The sequence below is a fragment of the Poeciliopsis prolifica genome, unplaced genomic scaffold (assembly GCF_027474105.1).
Source record: "Poeciliopsis prolifica strain line A6 unplaced genomic scaffold, Auburn_PproV2 SCAFFOLD029, whole genome shotgun sequence".
Taxonomy (NCBI): domain Eukaryota; kingdom Metazoa; phylum Chordata; class Actinopteri; order Cyprinodontiformes; family Poeciliidae; genus Poeciliopsis; species Poeciliopsis prolifica.
The window spans coordinates 3,826,122-3,851,696 of NW_026562404.1; the positions used below are offsets into that span (position 1 = coordinate 3,826,122).

At 37.9% G+C, this 25,575-nt stretch overlaps 1 protein-coding gene across 2 annotated transcripts in view; it reads right to left on the bottom strand.

Moving 5' to 3' along the window:
- Window positions 1–2,634: 2,634 nt before the first annotated feature.
- The window catches only part of slc16a4 (solute carrier family 16 member 4), a 38,871-nt gene continuing 15,930 nt past the window's right edge, over window positions 2,635–25,575 (bottom strand). For both annotated transcript variants that reach the window (XM_055049437.1, XM_055049438.1), the window contains 8 exons: window positions 19,523–19,654; window positions 18,956–19,088; window positions 18,658–18,801; window positions 18,363–18,524; window positions 17,631–18,281; window positions 11,919–12,130; window positions 11,051–11,144; window positions 2,635–6,961 (listed from right to left, as the gene is read on the bottom strand). In XM_055049437.1, coding sequence (XP_054905412.1) covers window positions 6,759–6,961; window positions 11,051–11,144; window positions 11,919–12,130; window positions 17,631–18,281; window positions 18,363–18,524; window positions 18,658–18,801; window positions 18,956–19,088; window positions 19,523–19,639 — 1,716 coding nt within the window. In that variant the 5' untranslated portion in view covers window positions 19,640–19,654 and the 3' untranslated portion in view covers window positions 2,635–6,758. The remainder of the gene's footprint in view (window positions 6,962–11,050; window positions 11,145–11,918; window positions 12,131–17,630; window positions 18,282–18,362; window positions 18,525–18,657; window positions 18,802–18,955; window positions 19,089–19,522; window positions 19,655–25,575) is intronic.

The following is a 25,575-nucleotide window of genomic DNA, read 5'->3' on the forward strand; positions in this document are numbered from 1 at the left end:
AGTTAGATGAGATCTAAATTTGGCTAGTTCTGCTTTAAGTTTGGTTTTATATACCAAATACTGGAAACATAGATGTTTCTGTAGACACAATGTATAAAAAGTAGTGCTGAGTCTCTATGGAACATGGACATTAATGAACATTATGACCAGGAACAGATGTTTATGTGCTGAAGTTAGCAAGACAACTATTTCTCATGATTTTAGGTCAAATATAACAAATCCAGGTTATTCATATAAGAGGAAGATGATATGGTGGCACAGGACATATGCCTGCTATTCAGTGTGTTTATTATTAGCAGAGTTTGTAATTTCTTATATTCTAAATTATATAATGAAATAATAAAACTGTTTATCTTATTGAGATGTATTCTCTGAAGTAGTTTTTTTAGCGATCAAACTACAACTGCCTTTTTTCTTCCGAGTCCAACTAAATACAACAAACTAGCAAAAAATAAATCCATACACTTCAAAAACATCTTATTAAAAATATTTTTGTCTAATTTCTTGTACAAATATCTTATTGCACTAGAAATGAAAGAAAACTCGCATGCAACTTTTCAGCAAGATGTAGGAGATTATTTTAAATAAATAATTCCTTAATATTGATGAAGAAGTACTAGATCCCTTAGCAGACTATTTCACTTATAACAAGACTTTTTCCCATATTATCAGTTAATTAATCTCCCAGAGGAACAAGTTTCTTTTCATCTTAATAAGAAAACATTTACTTAAAACAAGCTTCCATATCTTGCTAGGGAGTTACTTGTAAGTTAGTTTTGTTGTATTTCAAGTGTAATAAAATGTTTTCCCAAGAAACTAGACCAAAATACTTGATACAATTTAGTTTTTTGTAGTGTAAATAAATAACCAACAAACAAGCGTGTATTCATTTTAAATTTGAAAGATATTTCCATTCATTGCCCAGCAAATGAACAATAAGTCAGTGGTGAGAAAACTGTATTAAATTTTGGTACATACTTGGTGCAGTACCATTGCCATAATGCTTCACAACAAATCAGATTATTGGATTACTTAACTTGACTACATTTCATTTAGGTTATCAGTTTACTTTTAAGATGCTATACATTAGTGTGATTAAAAATATTGAATAAGTTGAGACATACCAACAGAATTGGTGCTTAAGGAGTTCATTTAATTTGTGAATTTGTTTATTTATTTCCTTTCCCATTCTGACTTGTTGTCTATTTAGGTAATCTTATGTCATCCGCTACTAGCTCCAAACAATATTTTAATAAAATTTAGATAATAAAAAAAAAACTGAGACTTAAATAGAAAGTGAAACAACTGGGCAAAGGGGCAACAGTCAAAAAAATGATAAGATTAAATTTGCTAAGAGAGGTAAATGTTGTAACTTCTGTAATATCAATTAGCTAAAGTCGTTCTTGTATTGAAATTATTTGGACTTAAAATGACTTTAAAAAGACTTAAATCTAACTAAAACACGAGGAAACCCCGTTTAACCACCAATTAGTAATCATCAGTTATTTATATTGAGTAGGAAGGCTTTGCTATCAATACACAGATTGTATAAACTATAAAAACGTGGCTCATTTGGTAATACAAATACCAATAGAGCAAAGACATTGTACAATATATGTATAGACATAAACACATCTGACACACATTCATGATGCAAGGCAGAGCAGTGAATCACTGGTAAAAGGGAACATGCTATGCCGGCCCCAGTCGTAGTCCCTGAAACTTATTGCTGATTTTATCTAACCTTTCTAATTAAAGCATTTTTGCTTTCTCAACAGACATCGATGGGACTGCAGTTCTGTTTCCAAGACACTGGGCCGACCTGGATTCATTCACTGTGAGTAACCTTTACACGGGTAATAACATGCAAATTTAGTTTTCTGTTTCAGTTCCATTTATAAAGATAGACTCTTACATTATATAGTCACTAAACAGAGAGATTGAAAAGCTAAAATGTGTTTTCTTAGAAAAATCAAAGGATTGACTAAAGTTCATAATTGCATTTATTTGATGGCCTTGACAATCTTAGGTAAGACTGCTGTCTTGAGTTGTCATCAACACCTTTCACTAAAAGCCATCAAAGGTCGGTTCTAAAGATGCTGATAGAGGGCTGCATGCTAGTACAAAAAGGAAAGTTGAATGGAAGGTAAAAGTGTGGTAGAAAAATATGGATCAGTAAGGAGTCTAGAATTGAAGTCACAAAATAATTTTTATTGGCCTTATATAATATTCCAATATTGCAGGAAACATAAATTTGAGTTTTAATTTGCTCTAAGTGATAATCACCAGAATTACCAGCAATGGCCACTGAAAATATGTGTATTATAAAAATTTATTGATTAATTTTACTTTCATATATATGTACAAAAATAATGCTCTAAATCTTTTTTTGTTTTTATTTGTATTTATTTAATTGCATCTGTTTGCTGATTAATATTGAAGCTAACAGTAATATTGGCAATTTTTAAATGGAATTTTCAGAAAAATTACTGTAAAAAGACCTGAACATAAACACATAAAAATAAGTTATCTGTCCAGTTTTTTTCTCAATAAAGTACTGTATGGCTAAGTTGTTGTATGACTTGTGATTGTTTCTCCTGCCTGACGTCTGAGTAGTGTAAATCACACGATAAGTTGAGTCAGAAACCATTTTTATTACATCTGAGTTGGACACCGATATAAGTTTTAAAAAATGAAATCTAAATCTTGGGACAAAATGCCTATGACTGGTTAAGCTTATTTGCTAGACAAATCTAGGAACCAGGGCATCTAACAGAGCCTCTCCCAGTGATACATACACTGACAAAGAAACAACAAAAAAACGAAGGTAAAAAACAAACAAACAAAAACACACACTCGTATGTTGTCTACGTAAATGCCACTTTAGGACCAGATGTCTAAAACCGAGTACCATCTACATACTTTTAAAGCATCAAATATTTTTTATAAGCTTTGTTGTTGTTTTTTTTTTTTTTTCTTTCGTGGTACAGAAACCTTAGTGGCCCCAAATCTCAGAAACATAGCGGCTGTGAGTGAATGCAACTCGTGAGCCAAAAGAGCTTTAGTGCCTGACTCGTCATGGAAACAATACAAAGAGCCTTGCTCAGTATTGTGTAAGCGAGTTGAGGGGGAATAATTTGGTGCTAATTGAGATAACATTCTTGGAGCCGGAGCCTTCTTAGTCCACCAGAGGGCAGCAGGCAAAAACAAACCAGCTGATTTTTATTTTTTTTTTATTTTAAGTTCAGAGTGAGGAGACCAGTTTAAATGACAGTCACAGTCCACAGCATTTTATTTTCCACCCAGTTATAAGTTTCAAGTCATAAGTAGGTTTTCTAATGTGATCTTTGGCTGACGTCACAGGAAAGTTAGTAAAAGACACATTACCCTGTAAGGCAAATGGTGAAAAAAACAAAACAAAAGAACCCACTGAAAATACACAAAAACTCTAAAATATGTATATTTATATTTAAAAAAAAAAGGTTCAAGAACCAACAACCTCATGTTTAAACACAATGACACTGTAAGTTTGCACCAGAAAGTTTGGGCAATAGTCTGGAAAAAAAATAATCAATGTTAGACTAAATGGGCAACATCACATAATCAGTTGGTCACAGAGTTAAAAGTAACAAATAATCACAGACAGCTGAGTAGAAAACTAATTTAGCTCCATCACCTCTAAATTCAACTGTGACCACAATTTGCAGAAAAAGAAAACTAGATGTCTTCTCCGAAGAGCCGGTGGATTTGCAGCAAATAAAAGTGTGCACCTATATTCAAAGGAAAGCAAAACGAGTGTGTAGTTGCATAGATCAGCCAGGTGTGCATCGGTAAACAGTCAAAAATTAGTTTTTAGTTCATAGCCAACAAAACAAACAAGGTCGTCGATAGTTGTCGCATTTAAAAGGCGACAGCTGAGGCTTTGTGAGGAAAGTTTTCTAAATGAAACATTCTCTATTTTGCGGGCGCTTGCAGGCACTGAAACTTTAAACACACGGCTTTGAAAAAATTGTTCTCACCAGCTGGAAGTGTTTACATTTGGTCATGCTACAACCACACCGTCACTGAGTTTCAATGGGATTTTATGTGACAGAGAACGCCAAGTGGTGCATAATTGTGAAGTGGAAGAAAATGAATACATATTTTTCAAACTTTTTTTGCAAGTAAAATTATAAGCTTTTAATGCATATGTTTTCATCCCCTTTTAATTTGATGCCCCTAAATAACAGCCAACGCTATCAATTCCCTTCAAAAGCTGATAAATGCAGCTGTTCTCTGAGGTTTGTTTGAGAACAGCAGAGAACATCCATGAAAAAGCTGCACATCTACTGGCATTACACAAACGGGATCCAAGAACCTTTACAATCCGAAAAGCCCTTTTTGTTCTCACTTCACATAAAACTAAATGATCTAGAGCTGCAAAAACTCCATGCCAGCTCAAATGTTATGCTTACAGTAAAAACCTGGTTTGCGTTTTGGTAAAAGAACCGTGAATTTATTTCTATCTTATGGTTTTGGAACAAAAAGAATATCAAAGTTTTACAGTTTTCAAAGTTTTTCCCTGAACTGAACATATTCATGAAAAAAAGGCTGAAAAAGAATTTAGCTTCAATGGAAAGAAAAAAGAACAATGATACAATTTCTTGTGCTATTGGCGTCATTGCTGAAGCCCTGCTAAAATAAGCATTTTTATTGCTTTTAAATTGAACAAAACTATTCAGCTCCTTGTCAACTTTAGTTATTACCTATTCAGTTATTAACTGCAACTGTGGAGGGCAAAGCACTCATGGAGCTCCACAGCTCCGGTAACCTTTTGGACTATAAGCAAAACGATGTTTGAGACAGAAAAACAAACATTTCTGCCTGCCGTTAAACACAGCAATGGCAGCGTCATACTGCGGGATGCCTTTTCTTCTTGCAGGACAGGAAAGCTGATTAGAGTTAATGAGATGGATGGAGGTAAAAATCTAGCTGAGATTCACCTGCCAGCAGGAGCTACCACCATAAACAGTGACATGCTTTAGATTAAAGCGTCTACAGGTGTTAGGATGGCTAAGATCTAAATGTAAAATTTTGAATTTGTGGCAAGATTTGAAAATTGACGCCCAGATATGGTCTCCATCCAATCTGAGCGCGAGTTATTTTGAAAAGTAGAACATGCAAAAACTTCTGTCTCTGTTTATTTGCAAAGTGAGTAGAGACACACCCAAGACTTCAAAATCTAATTTCAGCTTTTCCAGAAGCTCTGAATTCAAATTTAAGGCACACTTCTCATAAATCTGTTTGTAAAACCAAAACAAAAAAACACATGTTGCGTCTCTGTATTCGTCCACTTCACACTCATGGTCTTCTTTGTGCCATTTTGTCATATCAAATTCCTATAAAACAAATTGACGTTTGTGGCTTCTATGTGACAAAAGAGAGAAAAAGTTCAAGCACTACTAATAACTTTGCAAGGCACTGTAGAGCACAACCTTTTTTATAATTATACGACAGTTTTGTTTTTACTGAAATACGTTACTTTGAGCAATGCCAGATGCAGAGATGATGAAATCAGTTGAAATGACTGCGCTGAAGTAGTTACCATAGCTTACGTGCAGAAAAACTCAAAGGTCAGAATTATCATTTACAGGAGCTGGCAGTCAAAACGGTGAATGATTACAGGGAATTAGATTCTGACTGCAGTGTGAATGTGCTCTAAGCATTGCATAAGCAGAGACAGCTGTATTTCTTACACAACTCTCTGTTAAACTAGTTTAGTAGCTACTAGGGGATCAAAGCCTGTTTAGGTGTGAGGTCTTGCTGACCTTAATATGCTGAGACAGGCTTTGTGCCAGTTTAAATTTAGGAGATGAAAGTGAACCCATGAGCAGCTGTGGGGCGATAGACGTGAAGAGCTGGTGGGGGTTCACTTTATGCGAAAGCATAAAGCGAGAGTTGTGCAAAAGAGTTGACCATCCGGCCACCCCACTGTTTGAAAGTTATGAAACGCATATACCGCCTTCCTAAATATTGATCCTGTGGAGGGGAAGAAGCCGGGATGAATGGGTTCAAACCGACTGAAAAGAAACAGGAAATGTTAAAACGACAAGATGTCTTCTGTTAGCCTGGATGACCGTTAGGTTTACACGTGCATACTCATGAACTGTGCTTAAGGTTAAATGTTGGCACATGCCTACAATAATCTCACGGATTGTATCTTCCAATGTGCTTTTTTGGCTTCGTACACGACATAACTCACTGGGAGACAGCAGCAGGCTACAGCGGCGGGGGGTTTGCGGAGTATTTTGGCTCCCTGGCAGTTTGAAATCATGCAGCATAGTCACAACTTGGCCAAAGTGCATATCAGTGAGAAAACGTTTTACACATACAAATAAATGCTACTCAAGACACCAGATGCAGCACATGGACATGTGCTTTGATTGATAGTGTCACAAAGTCAGGAGACAGGGTTGGGAGCTTGGTTCCTCGCTCTGCATTGTTCAGTTTAGTTGTTGCAATGGGTGGTAATATACATGGCTCCTTTGTGTGCTCGATTACCTTCAGTTGGGATGTTTGTGCTTCTGATATTAAAACTGTTTTGCAGAACACAAGGATTTTGGCTTTTTTCTCTATCAGTTCTACATAATTACACATCCAGAGTATTGTATGTTCTTGTGTTGCTGTGATGCTGGTATCGCTCTTTTGGCCGAAAGTCATGGTCCAGGTCCCGGTCTAGGTTATGCGGGCCACATTAGTCCAACTTTTAGGTTTCATGATTACACAGCACCATTCTGGCCAGGGGTGAAGCAGCCGTTAATCTTACAGCTGCTTTCTGCTCTCTGGCTTTGAGAAAGTTTCTTCGTGGCTTTCCAGCGCTGAGCGAGCGGCTCCATGAACAAGGAGAGGGACGAGAGTAGGTAGCAGAGGCCCGCCAGGTAGAAAGAACAGTCGTACGTCTGTGTGTAGTCATACAGAAACCCTATGGAAACAGAAACAACATGATCTTAGTTTGTGAAGGCTGTAACAGAGTGGTTTTGATTCACCAGTATCTTTCCTCCAGTCAGAACGACTTCCCACTTTTTAAAATGACCCGAACTAAAACCTTTTGTGGAAGTTAGAAGCATTTGTTTAGGTATTTTATATTTTCTCATTTTATTGGAGATTTTTTAAAACTATTTACTTACAACTAAGTTAATAATATTGTCATACCCCTGGCAGATTTATGTTTAAAGTTACCTTTTAATTTCACAGACTTTTTGTCTGACTGGACCGCCACAGATTCACATTTAATTATTCACAGATTTGTCGGTGGAACGTAACAAATTTATTGAAAATATGAAGCTTTTGAGGCTGAAATACATAAGCACAATGCTACTTGACATGCTGTTGGCTGGCGTTTGCAAACCAGCTAATCCAGGAACAGAATTACGTGTATTCCTTGCCATTGATTGGCTGTATCACCCAGGAGCAGAGATTAAGAAGGCCGGGGATGTTAGTAGTAGCTCTGAGATAAGTTCCTCTGTGCATTAAGATGCACATCATCGACAGCTGGTTGAACTGTGTTTGAACTGTTAAAACAGGCAGCTACAAGTGTTTTTAGAAGGGATCTCAAGTATTTGTGTATTAATTCAATAAAAGGGGGTTCATTGAATTAATGTTTTAAAGCAGCATAGCCAGAGAACCAACTTTTGTGAAGTTTGTAAAAGTATGATTTTATTGTATTTTTCATGGTGGGGATCTCAGGAAAAAAATAGTCTATCCAGTGGTAAAGACTAATGGGGATCCTTAAATGAACAAATAATTTTGAATTTGATAATTAATTTGATAATTAAACTACAGACAATCACAGAGACGTTGCGTAAAGGAAGGTAGAAGATGCTCGATTTGCCATTAGTTGCTTTTAAAAAAAATAATATCTTGAGAGTTTTGAAGTCAGCAACACCAAACAGTTTATTCCATTTTGGTCTACGTCTGGTAACATACTGACCACACATGACTATTCCACACAACTATCAGATAACGTTTTTCTCAAGTATTTTATTTCATTACATAACTGTTTATTAGAAATGCAAGGGATGCAAAAACCATATCGCTTTAGGCAACAGTGACAACTTCTAAAAATATCTTCTGACCAAAGGTAATTTCTCCCACTTATCTGATAAAGTTGACTCTTAAACTAGCCTACCATCGCCAGAGATCCATTTTAATGCAAATTTATCATGCCTGAAAACCTTTTCTAACTATTCCAGGTCACCACAAGGGTAGAGTGTCTCTGATCAGTCAAATGTGTGCTTTGGGTCATTGTCCTAATAGCAGTCGCAGACCTTCACCCCACACCTAGTTTTCTGACGTTGGGAAACAATTTGCTCTATGAGGTTTTATCTCTCGACGTACCGTATTCAAATTGCATACAGAATGAAACAGTCTAACCTGTTTCTTTCTTTTTAACTGCAGCTGCTGTGTGTTTTATGGGCTTCATGACAGCCTAAACAATTTGGTGCTCATAATTCCCAGAGCACTTGTATGTGAGGTATAATTTTTAGAACAATTGTGTTCAGTGATTACCCAGACTGACTGTATCTCTCATCTCCAAGGAGCCAAGAAGGTGTTGGCTAATACCTCTTTCCAGTTGAATTAATTCGAAGTTTCAAGTCAGGAAAAGTCAACTCAGCTGAATTTAGATTTACGACTTTGGAAGTCGGATGGGTTTTTTTTTTCGCTAAGCACAGCAACAAGCAAGTCCCGCTTATTCTTCGACACGTTACATCACATTCTAATCCGAATTAAGATTTGGACTTGCATGAGGACTATGCAAATGCAGGTATTGCAATAAACTTTGGAGATATATTTAAAAAGAAAATTTGAACTACTTTTTAAACACTAAATTACACTCAGGCAACCGGCAGGTACACTTTAAGAGCTTTACTTAAACATTAAATTGTAAAAAAATAAAAAAATCAAGTGACAAGGTACAACCATGTTTCCTAAAACTGGTAGCTTTGAATATACCTGTATTACCTGGGAAAAGAAAAGGAGCAATTTATTTCTCAAGAGCATCAGAGAAGTGTCATAAAGAACTCAAAATACTGTTCAAAACAAGTTCAAACATGTAATCTATTTTCTCCATTTCCAGCCAGTTGTACAACCTTTAAAATTTTATTATTGAACAGCTTATTTTTTTCTCCAATTCACTGAGTTTTACTTTCTAGTGGCCTCTTTTTATTTTTTGGCTTACAAACAAAATTCAGTTTTCATGATGTATAAATTCTTCATAAGATTCATAAAAAGTATCTGATAATAAAATCTTATCATCACAATCATAAAGCGTGACTGCTTACCACTGTCTAGTAGACAGTCAGTGATTACCACCACGGGAACAATAAGCCAGAAAGGCTCATCGACAAAAGCTGCTTTTTAAAGAGTGTCGTATCAAAGTATGCTGATGGAAAGTTGAGTGGAGGGAGCACATGCAAAGGCAACCAGGGATAACAGCCTTAAGAGGATTGTGTAGCAAACCCCATTCAAGAGTTTCAGGGTGATTTACAAGGTGCTGACTGTGAACGGAGTTGATCCTTCTACAACCTCTACGTTGAACGTTACCAGGACAAAAGCTACAACCCTCACATTCCTTCTAATTTGTGAACCAGCAATGTCAGAAACGTTGCACCTGGACTAAGGAGAAAAATTACTCGATTGTTATGTCATAGCCCAAAGTCCTAAAATCAACTGAAAGAACATTTCTCCTTTGGTATGGAAATAATGGTCCCAGAATCTGCAGATTTGAAAGTATGTTATTTCATTTATTTAATGACTGCCTTCTTGCTTGAACACAGAAAATAAATCACCTTCCCTGCAAAAAGCAGAGCAGCATTGTGACTGGTTCAAACGTTCAACAAACCTCAGCTGTCAAAGAATCTTAACACTTGACTGAAAGTTCAAAAGTTAGATGAGATTAAATGAAAACTGGTCTGACAGCACTTGCTACACCCTGCAGCCATATTTAAAGCTTGTCATTTTTTTATTTTTTAAATAACATTTCTTACTCAAAAGGAGAGGATGGTAAACAGATCCTCACGATATTTTTGTACCACCCTAAAGGAGCCATTCATCGTGTTTCAACTGATGCAATCTTCAAGCTTCATTGGGAGATTTGCAGAACACCACTGACAAGTCAGTATGTGAAAGGGCCCCCTGACTTTAACTTGTGCCAAGTGTTACCAATTAGGGCAAGGGGCGGTGGGGTGTATTTTCCTAGAAGCATGAAAACAAGAAGTGAGACTATGAGTTTTTGTTCTCATGAGCAGACATATCCCTTATGTTTTTTTGGCCATTTACAGAAGATCTCAGCAGATCAGATGTCAGACAGATGACCTGCATTACTGTTATATTTTTCAGCTGACCTGGAGAAGACATGGTTTTAATGGACTCTGACCTGACGTAACTGAAATACTGTAACAAAAACCTGATCCCAGATTAGAAACTCTCTAAGACTACAAAAGGAGAGATGCCATCAGTTAAATAAAGTGACTGGAGTTCCCTATAATAACGGCGCTGTTATTCTGGGGGCTTGACCCCATAACCCACCATGTGTTTTTCTACGAAGCCAATTGAACATTTCTAGTATGTAGAGAGATGTACTTTTACTGTGCATTTTTTTCCTCCTGTCTGCTTCAGTTGTTTTTTATTTTTATTTTACCTCCATAGTGTCTACATACACACAGACATACATACACACACTTTGAGAGACGGCAAGGAATTCAGGGCACAGAAAAAATATGAGACAGGGGGCCTATCAACCTGTCAAGAATCACACTTATGCCTTCATGCCTCTCCTCCCTTTCACCATCTGCACACACAAACATACTTTCCGCCTTTAGCTCTTACGAAACCCTGAAACATGAACAAACATCTCTATGGCCCTCTGTGTAATGAATTACTTCAGAAATGTAAAGGCATGGCAGCCATCCAATGCACATGCAGAACTCATAAATGTGTTTGTGTACATTTGAAAAACGTGGGTTAGAACATGCATGACTCTTGATGAATTTCCAAGAAGTGGTCAGCTCACCTGCCAGTGGAGGACCAGTAAGGCAACCCAAGCCAACAAAGAACATGGAGAAACCCATGGAGTTATTGAGTTTCTCCGACCCAACAAGATCAACCTGCAAAGCAGAAAAGCACACACATCACTTGACATAATTAGATTTGAACTAAAGCTCCTTCAACTTACATGTGCTTACATGCTACTTGGATAGTTTAAAAAAAAGTTTAATTTTCACATTTCCGAAGTGTCTGAGTTTTGTGAAACTGACATTTCATATTAATTAATAATACAAATACAGGTAAGAGTCCCAGTAATTTAGGCTGCCATATGTCAGAGGCTTTCAAAGCTTGTAAAGCTGATTCGATTGCATATTTTCAAATTATTGGAGCAGTAGGCTATAATTAAACGTACACAATAACCAATGACTCATTCAGTTGAACCACCCACGACAGTTGCAGAACATTTCCAATGATTTTTCCAGCCATTATTCAATTATGTAGTGAGCGTCACGCAATCCAAAGAACGCCCTTGATGAGAACTCAATGGATGGGTAACACTGATACTAAGAAGGTAGCAGAAGAGGAAACTGATGTAATGAGACAGAAGCATAAAAGATTAAATGTTCATAATCAAGAAGATAATAATAATAATAAAAAAATCTAATTATTTACAGTTACTGGCTTAAGTTCACTGCTGATTTAAGAAGATAGAGACTGTTTATGAGACTCATCTCCCAGACATTGAGACCAAGACAAACCCAAGCTCAACACTTAAATCTTCATCTCTGTATTACATTTTTTTGTGTGTGGTTTAAATAATATGGCATCAAAATTGCTAAATGACGGGTAAACTTATTTTTTTTCCAACAACAAAAATCCTTAGTTTTCCTTACCAGGACAGGCAGCAACAGGGCCATGTAACCCCCGCAGAAGATTGCAAAGAAGACCGCATACACCATCAGCAGTATGTAGGAGGTGGCCAGAGGGGAGAGCATGTTGACCAAGCCACACAGGATCAGGTAGGCTTTGTGGAAGTGATATTTATGAAATAGGTTCCTGTCTGTCACCCAACCTGAGGCCAACTGGGCAATAGTCTCTGTGATTCCTGGAGCGGAGGCAAAGATGAGAAAATTCTGTGAATAAAAGTGAAATTGAATCCAAGTGGGTGTGGAAGGTTTCGTTGATCAAAGAATGCAAAAAATGACACACATATAGAAATAAAGTACAATAACAATTATTCACACCATCTGATTTGACTGATTGTTGACTGTGCCTGAGTACGATGACGAGGCGGATTATGGATTTTTCTCCGCTGAGGTCAACTGGAATGTGATCGGCAATGCGGAATCTGCAGTGGTATATTGACCGTTGCAGGAATAGCTACAAGCAAGCAGTGCTGAGCCTCTGATCAATGAAATAAGCTGGTCCTCTGCATATTAGAGTAGCTCCTGATACCCTTTGTGGAAACTCGGTGGTGTCAGTGCACTGGATCTTTTGATGTCTTCAGTTTCTTAGACTTTGAAAGAACGCCTCTGCACTAACAGGATCCAAAACCCTCTGTCTCCATCGGGGTTAAAGACGACGACATGAGGCAGCTGTGCAATGTTTATGTGTCCTCCTCTTGTGATCCGAGAAATGTCCTGGTGCGTCCACTGCTTGGACACTGACGAGATATGTCTTTGTTTGTGTGTTTTAGCCTCAGCAGGTTGGTTTAGCCCTGCAGCTGTTCCTGTTCAAACTCATCACAAAGCTGTTTAAATTTGGCCTCGCCAAGTAGCAGCACCTCAAGCCAAGTGCATTGGGGACATTGGTTTTGTCCATTACCTTCTACTGTATCAGCAAGTAAAGAAATTGTCAGGGTTGGTGCTATGCTGGATTAACTGCCTGACCCTGACAAACAACTTCCATTCTTTGGTATTATTTAGGGCTGACAGGCAAGAAGAAACACCAATCAAGTTTCTTTAAATTGCAACATTTTGTCAAAAGGCTAAATCAAAGGGTTATAAAAGGCATGTTGGTTTTCCCAGCTACTCTGAAACCACTGCTGGCTTTACTTGCCTCTTTTTTTCTTTTTGCAAGCACAGCCTCAGCAATACCCCTCAGCAAAGTGTCGCCCACTTCAGAACTGGACTCAGACAAAACCGGGACCTCCTCTTGTAACCACGCCAACAAATTTACTCTGTTAGTGGTTGCCTAGCGACTCCGGCCGGCTCCAGTTTCGGAGGGGTGACGAGCCCACTGACCCAGATGACAGCGGCCTCTCTTTCCCTCGGCCAAGCCGATGACAGCGCTGAGCTTGAATAAGAAGAACAGCGAGTTCTGGGGGTTTGCAGCCTTGTGGTGTGCGTGGCACCCGGTCTTCTCTTCCCTCTTTTATTACGGAGCAAGAGCAAAAAGAATCCATCCGTCCTGCTGAGCGCTCGAACAAAGCTGAGCAGTGTAAACCCAAGGAGCACTAAAGAAAACTCAATCACTGGAAAAGTCTTCACACCCTTCAAACCTTTTTGATTTCATCCTTATGGCGTTTATGAAATAGATCAATGCAGAGGAGCACATAACTGGTAAGTAGAAGACAAAGAAATGTATTCACTCCATTACTAATAAAAGGTCACAAAGTGTGGCTTATATTTAGACCCTGATGCCCCTAAATAGTGTGACCAGTGCAACCAATTTACATCAGAAGTTCTCTTGTAAATAAATAGAGCTCGCCAGTGTATAATTCATAATCAGTTTAAATCCAGTGGTTCTATGAAGACCCCAGTGGCCAAACTCTTTGAGAAATTGTTTATGTTTTGGTATAATCCTCTGGCACAACTGTGGTCAACCACTGAAAGCATGGGTTTTTGAACAATGGGTAAAAACGTGCAGAGCCATTGTTTTTTAAATATAGTTACAATATCAAATTCAGATTTTAGTAGTATATTTTTTTTCGCTGAAAACTTCCTGCATTAAATTTCCACAACAAAATGGCACTAATAGTATAAGAGACAGTATTTTCTCTGTCATTATGTTGGAAACTAAGTACTTTTGTTTGCATTACTTCCCCACATCCAGTAGAAATTTATATATATATATATATATATATATATATATATATATATATATATATATATATATATATATATAAAGGCATCAGTATATCACCCGAGAGGGTGGGGTTCGAATCCAGTCTGGGTCCTTACGCAAAACCCTTCAAGCTACTGCCTACCTCATACCATGAGAGATACTAAGTTGCGTAACATGCCGGCTCAGACGTCGCCCGGCCAAACAAGGTCTGCGTCAGGTGTTGGGGAACCAGAGCACCTTGATGACAAATGGGCTACTGGAACAAGACGGAAATGGCGAGAGATGAAAATGTGGATCTGTTGGAATGCTACTACTCAAGTAACCCTAGTCAGAGGGGTTACATGCAAAGACTGGGGAAGGAATGGTTACTTCGACATCCCCAGTCAACACTAAGCGCTAAACAACTAGTAGCTCAGTGTTCCAACATCCGCAAACGGCAACTGCTATCACAACTTGAGATTGACGAGATACAGAGGATAAGAACCACCCGCGGTGGGTGAGAAGGGAATATATATATATTATATCAGTCTTGCTTTATGTTTTTCTTTTTAAAACCTAAAAATAAAAATGCAATGCGTACTTCTGAAAATGTTATGCAACATCTGTGGCTCAAAACTGAGGGCGGAAATGGCTCTTTGGTTGGTAAAGACTGCAAACTTCTCACCTAAAGTGACAGTGGGAGTAAGGAGATCGTTAATCAGAGAAGTAGCTAAGAGGCCTGTGGTAACTCTAGAGGAGTGACAGTGATGCTCTACTCAGGTAGGAGAATCCACAGACAGAACAACGAAGTCTCTGTATTCTGTGTATTCCACACATTTGGAGTTTATGGAGGAGTAGCAAGAAAAACCGTAATAGGTTCAGTTTGAAGTTTATCACAAGCTATGAAATAAATACAGTAGACATGTGGAAAAGGTGCCTCGGTCAGATGAGACAAAGTTTAACGTTGTTCCTTGCAAGAAAAATTTCGTCTGCGGCAGAAAAATGAACAACAGCTATGTTGTTTTCAGTTCTGTTCAACTTGTGGCTGAAATGTGAAGAAAAAAAACTTCAAGGGGCACAAATCTTTTCACGAATGTATTATAGTGAGGTTTACAGCCCTTCTGAGTTAATTTTAGTATTTCTTGAGGAATTTTCTACAACAGAGCTGCATGACCCCAATCCTTACCTTAATCCCTAAGTGCTGTGCAGTATTTTGTTCAGAAATGTTTCCTTTTTCTGCTGGCTTCCACTTTTTCACAATAACTGATGAAGAGATTCTGCATTTTTTTCTTTAGTTTCCTCAAAGTTTTCTCAACTTTCCATGCAACAAAATTTTGTACATTTACGGTAGTTGTTGTTTTTTTTCCCACAAATCGCTCTTAATCAATTATTGGCCTAAGATTTGACTGATCCCTCAAAGGTAAGTACTTGAATAAGAGAGTACTGAACTGCTTCTCTGAAAGGCACCTCTGCTCAGTTAATGCTGTATCTGAAAGCTTCCTCCTGTCAGTGATTACATTATAAAACATAAGTACTTAAATGAGCAACATCCAGGCATTTCAATTATTCACAGTGCCTGAGAAAGCACTAACAGAATTGCATGTCCATGAGGTCGGTGGTCAAATGTTAATACCATTTTCTGGTCATATGGAGGGGCCTCGTCAATTGTATACTGCTAAACTCACCCGTCCTGGCCAGTGGACCAAAGTTCAGCTTTTATGTAAGCGCATTCATTACATAAGACTGCGGAGTCTGAGTAGCTCACAAATAATTAATGCCTAAAAGTTGACTGAGCACTTCTTTTGCATCACTTAGAAGATCCAGACTGGAAAATGAGACAGACCAACTGCTTTGCAGTCCCTTCAAAAAAAAAAAAACATGAGATTTGCAAAATACAAAGACATGAAGGCTGAAACCTGTCAGAAGCAGATCCTGTCAGATCTATGGCTCTAAGTTTTCTAAAAGCTTTAAGGATCTATAAAACCTACAAGTTATGTATTTTATTGTATGTTAAAAACTAACCAGTTACCTGATCAAGACAAAAAATAAACATACACTTATAAGGGCAGCAGACAGATTGTACAAATTTAAACTCCTGTAAAAAGTACCGTACAAGTGTCCTGTGTCAGTATCCCTGAAGAAGAATGCAACTAACCTCAACACATAATGTCAAATATGTGTATTTTATTTACCTGTTGAGTAAAATTACGTTCACAGTTTAAATGCAAAAACATATTTCCAGTACAAACTGTTCAGTTTTTTTTCTATTTGGCATGTATGAGCCAATTTATATGTATTGGTAGCTTTGTTCAAGGAACCTCTTGTTTCCGGTTCTTATCATCTGTTGGCTCAAGGTCAGGACTCTACATGAGCTGATTCCAAAGATCTAATCTCAGTGCTGTTCTTTGGTGGAGGAAGATGTTTGATTCTGATCTTGCTGAACCACCCACCCTCTACTTAGTTTCAAATTAGGGACAAAACTCCTGATATGTTCACTTAGGTTAACTAATGGCCACTCAGAATAAATCTCTATCACCGATTGCCTTCTGGCCTCTCTGAAGCAAAACAAGCTCGAATGTTTCAAACATATGGTTCTTATTCAGGGATTTACATTTATTCTGCGTTTATACTTCTTACCTAAAGGGGCACTTTTATGGATATCCAGGCACATAGTGCCATTTTATAGCACGATTCAGTAACTGTGTTACCTTTAGTGTTGTATATATCAAACATGAAATAAGAAATTTGGATTCACAATTTAATGCCTTGAAATTGGCCTATGTCTCTTTAAGAAGCACCTGCTCTTTCCAACACGTGTTATAAGCATGTTCTCCCAACAGTGCTTTCCATTATACTGTTTATAACCGTTCTTAGGAGAGTTGGACTGAGAAGTAGTTTATATGACACATAGTTCCCCGTGTTGTTTGATAATTGCTGCTGCTGCTAGTCTGCAGGTGCTCTGTGAGGTGGAAACTCAGCTGGTGGCTATGGCTCCAACAATTAACTTTGTGGGAGCAAACATTTAATCACCCCGAATAGTTGCCATGGGAGATTCAAGGATTTCTCTAATGCCCGCCTCTTTAAACTAACAGGATTTGTGGTGTCGTTCACCAAACATAATCAAATACTGTTCCAGCAGTCCTCGTCCACATGCTATTTAACAATCTGAGCAAGGTTCTCTCTAGCAGAAGTTGTTTTCTATTTGAGGTCATGCAGAATCATTGTTGCTCAGTGACTTTCTGATGTCGAACCCGTTAACAAAAGTCAATGCAAAACTTTATCTGTGTAAAACTCTAGAATTTTCTCTGAACTCTCAGGTTATTCTTTTACAAGCTTTTACAACGCTACCAAATTAAACAGAAAATAGTTTTTGAAAGTGCTGGAAATATTTGTTTGGCACAAATCCTGTGCTAAATGAAGATTCACGTACGATGAAAGTTGCGTTTTTTAAAAATAAAACATAAAAAAAATAAAGGTAAATAAGTTCTACAAATAAAAATTTTGGTTATGATTTTCAGAAGCTAATGACTATTAAGTCAGTTGATTAATATTAGTCTCACCTGCTACAGAGATGATGAAAGAAGCATCCATGGCATCGATCCCCAGGTTCCTGGCCCTGGCAGACAGATGGAAGTACGGGATGAAGTAGGCCAGCTGACTGAACACCAACGACCAAGTGTAGATGCAAAAGAAGGGGTCCTTGAGCAAAGTGAAGTCCAATAATTTGGGTTTAACGACGGCCACTCCAGTCGGCACACTGGTGTGTAAGGGAACTACAACAGTGGTGGAGCCATTCATGGGAGCATTCATCTCCACTGGGTTGTCTGGACTTGCAGGCTTACTCTGACTTAAGTCATGTTGGGGCTCATGGCCATTTATGTTATTGAGGACCAGTTGAGTCGATTCAGGGTTCAATGACTGGCTTTCTTGTCCATGAATGGATTGTTCTTTTAAGTTTTCATCATTCCTGGGAGGTGTAGGAGAGGACTGGGGAGAATCAGGTTTGGAGACACCATTGGATAGAGGAGAAGAGCTGCTCAAGCAGCTTTTAGGATATTCCTTCTCTGCAGAGCTCTTAAGGGAAATTGCAGGGCTCTTTTGGATAGGCAAAGATGAAGAGTTTATTACAGGTGGCTTCACATTAATGGGTCTCAAAAGCATCCCAGAAGCCACCAGGTTCAGCATGAGGCCGCCGAGAATCAGCATTGCACCTATGGATGACAAACACGACCCGCGGCATAAGATTCATGACACACAAGAGCTCATCCAAAGAGTCTTCCTTCTTATCCCACCTTGCCAAGCATACTGGTCCAAAAGCAGCTGGGTGAATGGGGCCAGGGCAAAGGTCAAACCCATTCCAGATCTACCAATCGCGTATGCGGTCGCCAGCCGTTTTCTGAAGTACAGCGCTGTGATTACTGAAAATGACTGGTATAGTAGTGCAAAGCCCATTCCTGACAGCAAAAAAAAGAAATACTTTAGTGGGATTAATCTCTGTTTCATTGTGAGAAACCTGAAGTCTGAAAAGTAAAATGAAGTAGCCACCAACACTGAGCAACAACACCATTTATTTTCACTTCAACTCACCGACTATCACTCCCATGCTGATGTAGAGGTATATTACACTGTTGGCAAAGATGCTAATGATGAAGCCTCCACTAACGAGCACTGCTCCAGCGATTGAGGTCACCCGCGGTCCCAGCTTGGCACAGGCCACAGAGGCAATGGGTGCTGCAGCACAAGATTTTAGATGTTTCTTTGGGCATATTTAATCACTTTCAGTCATTTAATACATATTTGCATATGTATGAACATGTAGATAGAAAGATTTGCATGATTAATCAGAGGAAAAACGCTAACAGACAAATATCGCTGTCGCTCCCACCTCCAGACAGACGTAAACTAGACATGATGGAACCTATCCAGCTGATGCTCTCTGCCGAACCTCCAAACTCGTCTTGGAATGCCACAAAGAAGATCCCAAAGCTTTTGAGAGTGCCCATCACAAGGACATTTACCTACAAGTACATACAAATACCAATATATAGAAATGTCAAATTATTAAAATGAATACTTGCTTTTATTCGGCACATAGTTCCTCTAAAAGACAGCTGAAATTAAAACGCAACCTCCTTAACACAACCCATCTTAAAAAGAAAGATACTTGCTTTAATATTTATTTATTAAAGCAAAAGATTTTATACAGAAGTTTCATTCTGCATTAAAAACTAATTAAGAAATAGAGCAAACACAAGAAGAACAAGTAGCATCAGGTGTAGCATCGCAATAGACAATGTGAAATGAAAAACAAAAAAATACAATGTGGTTATATATTCATGTTGGTTTAGATGGAAACATTAGAGGTCTTAAAGTAAGTGCAGACATTTTAGAAGCATTTGGGATTTTAGTGATGAATTGTGACAAAATGTAAAACTAAAACGGTTCATCATACCAGGAAACAATGGAGCACCACCATCCAGCCCCAGCCTCCATCTGGAGGGTCCTCATACTGAATTTCCTTCTCCTTCTCCTTCTTCGTGGTCATGGCATCTCTGCCGAACGGATTCATGATGCCTTTGTTTCACTGGAAGCAAATGGAAAAATAAGCATTTTAAAGATATGTACACAATATATTTTAAAAATATTTACACAGAAGAAACAGTTACAGCCCAGATTTCTTCACCAATTTACAAGATATGATATAACAATAAGATTGTTGAGCCATCATATTTCAAAAATGTGAGCTCTACAGAGCCAGGAATAATTTGTTTTGCAACACAATGTTTGCATTTTTACTTTACAAAATGTTATCTGTAAAGTGATTTTACAGATAACATTTTGTATCACACAAATAGCAATTATTTTATAACAACCAATTCACTCAAATTGAAACCCTCAACTTGCCTTACTAAGTATATCATTCACCCTGTAACATGTCGCAGGTCATATAAGGCACAAGTGTTAACATGTTAACATGTTAAAACGAGAGAAAAATAAAAATGATACAGAAAAACATTTTTTAGACTCATCTCATCAAAATGAGCTAAACATTTTTTATATTCTTGATCATTTGTGTTTGTTTTAAGTTTCTATCACTTAATCAAGCAAAGCTTTTAAAAAGGTGCACAAAAAATTGCAAACAAACCCTTTTTTGATCAAAGAATACATGCATAAATCAAATAATCAACAGAATATTGAATGTTATTCAGTTTTTAAAATGTCCAGTCACGTTTTCCAAATTTTATCCACAGCATAAAAGTCGCAAAAACCCCAGCTACCAATGTATAAATCCTGACAGTCACAGTGTAAGCAAGGCTACTGACTTTTCCCCTTCGCCTGTCTGAATGTCTGAGCAACCTTCATGAGTCTGTGTCTCAGCAGGAGCAAATATTTAATTATGTATACTCCGAGGCTGCCTGGCTGCATGAGCAGCATGCTCTCTGCACGTGGAGCTGATGATATTTTAACTTTCTGTTTTGTTTTTTTTTTTTTCAATTCTGCCCAGAGATATAAATTATTTAAGGGATACAATGTAATGATTGATCTAGATTTACCAGAAACTTTGTCCCACATGAATCAACAAAGAATTGTCTCTGTAACAGAATTTCTTCACTATTTCACATCAAATGAACTAAAAAGCAAAGCAGTAAAAGAGGTTAGGCATCAGTTGGTCTTGTTTTTTAGTGTACTGCAGGCAAAGTCAGAAAATGCAGTAGAAATGTTGCTCTATTAGCATTTACAGTGGTTACGTTCATGGAGACTTTGCAACCCCAAACATCCTTCATTTGGCTGCAATTCTCCAAAGGTTAACTATGGAGATTTTTCTCTCTCTATGGCTCTCCTCCTTGCTGTGTGTGATGGCAGGATAAACGTTGTCCAGCCTCATCTATCACGGTTACACTTGCTCTCAAGAATTGGATTACTGCTCAGACTATTGATAGGAGCAAGTTTTTCAATCAGCAGCTGTTCTTGAGGCCATTATCTGACTTGGAAAGATCCACACACATCCTCTTTTCTCAAATGCCATGTTCTTATCTGTCCCATTCCTTCCCACCAGTTTCTATAAACTTTTGCGAATCAACTTCTAAAATACATACCAATATTTTCAAGAAATAAGGCTATTAGAAAAGTTATTTTCAGTAATTAAATTCATTATGTGAAACACTTAATAGAGATTAATCACTCACAGTCTGTTTTTACGTCTTTATTTCTGTTAGTTATGATGATTTTCACTTAAGACTAAAGCACTAAGAATACAATATCATATTTGATCAATAAAAAAAATGAATACAGAAATGAACTTAATGAAAAGCATGTTTAAAAATCACTTAAACGGTTACTGTTTTCTAATTCATCACAAAGCAGATTCTAATTTATCTGTGTGCATCAACAGTAGTTAAGACACACTACACACTGTGACTATATGAGTCCAAAAAGTCCCAATACGTAATTATGGTAGTGCTAATGCTGTTGTTATTGTAATTCAAGCTATAGAATATTCTAGAAATATTTTAGCAAGATAATGAACATATGGTCCACATAATTAATCTGTTAAGAGTATATTATTTGGTTCAAAATATGTGCTCAGTTGTTGGATGAAAGTAATGAAAGATTGAAAGTTTGTGGTTTAGAGCAAAACAATTATTCCAAACTTTGGTCCTGATGACCTTAGGAAGAAAAGAGACAGAGAAGAAAAGCCTCTGCTTAAAAAAAGATGTGAATATAATAAAAGCGCTGTTGTTTATAAGAGCAGGATGGATGAAACACTGCATGAAGCTTTGCAAAACCCATAAGCTTATCAATGTGCAAATTTTGCCATGAAACTGCATCAGCAAGAAATAGATATCCCTATTGGGATTTTCGGATTGGACAGTCATTGTATTCTTGAGAGTATCCATGACTTCTTTCCCAAGTTACATTTTTCTGCAGAGGATGCACAGACACAAGCTGTATTTCTAACTGTACTGTAGTCTGACTACCAATAATCCATGATTGTGACCTTGAATTGCTTCATAATTTCTCAGGATGTTCTTTCCCAGAATCCTTCTCCCGGGACTTAGAGAGATCTTTAACAAGCCTTATTAAAACAGCAGAAACCATGTTTTCTATAATAATTAATCAATGTTAACCACACAGGGCGGACTCTGCCTCTCAGCCAATGGCAGCTTGAGGAGCCCATGGTCGATTTAGATAGGTGGACGGATGCTAAACACCAAAAAACAACCACAGAAAATTGTTTTTGGGGAAATTGTTTCTGCCAAACACAGCTCCACTAGACTAGCAGCAGCAGCAATTAGCAAACACCTGCTGAACTTCTGCCATCTACCACTGCTAAGAATGGTTGTAAACAGCATAATGAGAAACATTATGCATTTTTATAACTGAAGCATTTTTAGGTAACTACTTAATTGTGCAGATACATAAATCTGTCCCTGTAAGCACTAATTAAACTTTATGTTATTCTTATTGAGAATAACAGAAAAATGGAAGAAACAGAATAAAACAGAGCAAAACATTCCAAACACAGCAAAATTCTCAGACTAAACTGGAACAAACCTGTAAGAAGTGCCTTGTAAGTTGAAAGAAGCAACGATGAATGACTTTTTAGGTTACAAATCTCTATTATTAATTTAGCTAAATTAATGGTTGCATATTGTTAACTTTATCATCTACAGAAAGACATTTTGAAGTTTTTTTTTTCTGCAAATTGGCACACATGGGGGAATTACTTGATTACATATTCTTGTTTTTTTGTAGACTAAGAATAAAACTGTACTTTGAAAAAACAACAGAGCTGGCTGAAGCTTTCCTCCAAATATGTGTACACAGTGTTCCAAATTATTAGGCAAGCAATATTTTCTCAAATTATCAATGCATGGTTGTGGAAACAGGCATTTTCCTGTTTCTACAACAGGAAAATGCGTCCAGCCCCTGTGGACCTGTGTTCACTTCTTCCTGTTCATGTGGGACATACAGACTGTCACTTATTTCTTGTTCCTCCTGGTAAAAATGTTTAAATCCATCTATTATTGAAACAGCATGATCTCAACCTGGACATTTTAGAAAAAAAGTCTACTTTTAATTTGAAAAAAGTAGACTTTGCAAGCACGTTCTTGGTATATCTTGGGGATTCGTGGTTATGCAATAAAGCCAGCTCCCAAATTTCAAGCCTACTTGCCAGTGCGGATTTGGGACACAATGCAAGGTCAACTTTGATGCCCCGTTTCTCTGTTGCTTCACAAACCAAACCAAGACCAAGAAGAAACTTTTCAGGCCTGAGCTTTTGTGTCTTATGAAACTCTTTAATTCAATATCTCTCTTGACAGATGAGAGGTGGACCATCACTCATTATGAATACCAAAAGGAAACAAATATAAAAGTCTAGTGCAGGGCTGTTTGTCCTGTATGTCTCTGTGATGACCTCTCTGTCAAAGACCAGCCTCCCCGCGATGCGGCGCAGACTTGTGGATATAGACAATGGATGAATGGTTAAAATGGGTTTTTTTTTTCATGACACGTTTACTTATTAGCTTCATAAGCCAGCGGTGTGCTGTGCCCTTTAGGGTTTCTTCACTGCACCAAAAATATTACGCAACTTTGCTGTCAAGTTGTGTAATATGTAGAATTTATGATTACTCTGCTCTGTTTTTATGCGTGCACACATTTCTTCAGGGTTGAATGTAGGGCAGGTCATTCAAACAGAAAAAAAAAGTATTGCCCATTTAAAATCATCCAGTCATCCTAAATCCTTGCACAGGACAATTATAGATGATGAAGTTATCCATAAATAACTTCATCATCTAGTGTACGTCAGCTTTTTTAAGGCACCCCTCTCGTTGCATAATTCTGTTATTTCTATACATGATGCTTCGTCCTCAAAGTTCATCCATTAGTAGGTTTTATAGTTAATATTTGATCTTATGTCACTCTGCCTTATTCAGTAGGTACAGCGGGACGATACTGGCTAGTCTATTTTTACAACAAGCCATTGCAACTTCAGGTTTATTTTCCTCTGAAGGGCTCCATGTGGCTCTCTAACCAGAATGATCTGGGTTTATTGTGAGGTTTTCCACATCTGGAATCCACAATAGCTGATGACGAAAACACTTGCTAAACCATCACATTTGCATCAGCACACGCATGTTGGATCATCTTTGGACTGTGATGCTGGCAGACTGTCGAGCCCAGCTCCACATTAAGACCTCTAAAGGAGAATGTGACAAAAAGGGAACAAAGTCCATGAGCTTGTCAACAAGGTTTGACAGTGAACTAAAGGGCTGTAAAGGGAAAACATATTTAAGGCTGAATTGATTTGAAATTGAAATTAAAAAATGAAAAGAAGCCGTGTCCAGGAGGACGAAGTAGGACTAGACAATAAATCAATACAAATATAAATATTTTTATTGATTATATTTTTATTGATTATACGTATATTGGTTTTACACATAACCAATATACGTCCAATAGCATATTCAATAATTTCACCATACGCCGATCCAGAATTGCAAAGCATTCTGGGGGATGTAGGCAGAGGAAAGGCGTTAGCCGCTCAGCCACTCACAGCTGGCTACGGCGGGTGGCATCAACTACCTCACTCACTCATTGGTTACCTAGCAACAACCTGCTGAGCAACTCGTGTGACAGTCAATTTGTCAGTGTCCAGTTTCGATGAGCCCATGTAAAACGTGACCTCAGTTTCCAGTTCTCACCCGACAACGGCACTACTCCGTAGTTTTCTCCTACCACAGCCCATCTGCTTCTAGGTGTGACGTGTTGAGGGTTCAGATTATATTCTCAGCTAATCTCGGTTACAGCTACTGGCAATTTGAGCAACTGATGTCTTTCTTTCATTTAAAAGCAGTCTGTTAATTTCCCTCTGACCTCCAACATCAACTAAGTAGCTTGTTGTGCCTCCAGCCATGAAGGCCGGAACTACAGGGGACAAAGAAACTGGTTTAAAACCCGTTAATCCTAGGATGAACTGTATTGGCCCACTGTTAGTTCCAGGGGGAGGAAGAGGAAGACCTTCAGGAAAAAATGTCAGTCTTTCGAATTTCATTCTTAGACCACAACCCACTTCGTCAATTATTATCATTATTATTATTATTTTTAGTCACAGTTCTGATTACAGACACTCTCAGTGCGTGCCAGCTGGAGACATCATCGAAGGATGTCGCCAGATGATGTCATACGGAGTATTTAACTCTACGATGAGGGTGTAAACAAAGATTGTTCCAAGTAACCCAGGATCCTACGTAACCTCAGATTTCTGTATTGTGGCCAGGAAAACAAGCCTGCAGCCGTGTCTTTACTCCATCCCTGGAGCTGAGTGGAGGAACCTCAGTAAGAGCCGCCGTGTCGACGCTCCTCCAGCCGCTAGCAGAGGAGGTCCAAAGTTTGTGGTTTTCCTGAACAACACTACCAGTTTTGGACACTTGACCAAAATGTTATTGATTTCTAATTCAGAAAATTATATAATAAAACCTTATTTACAAATAATGAATT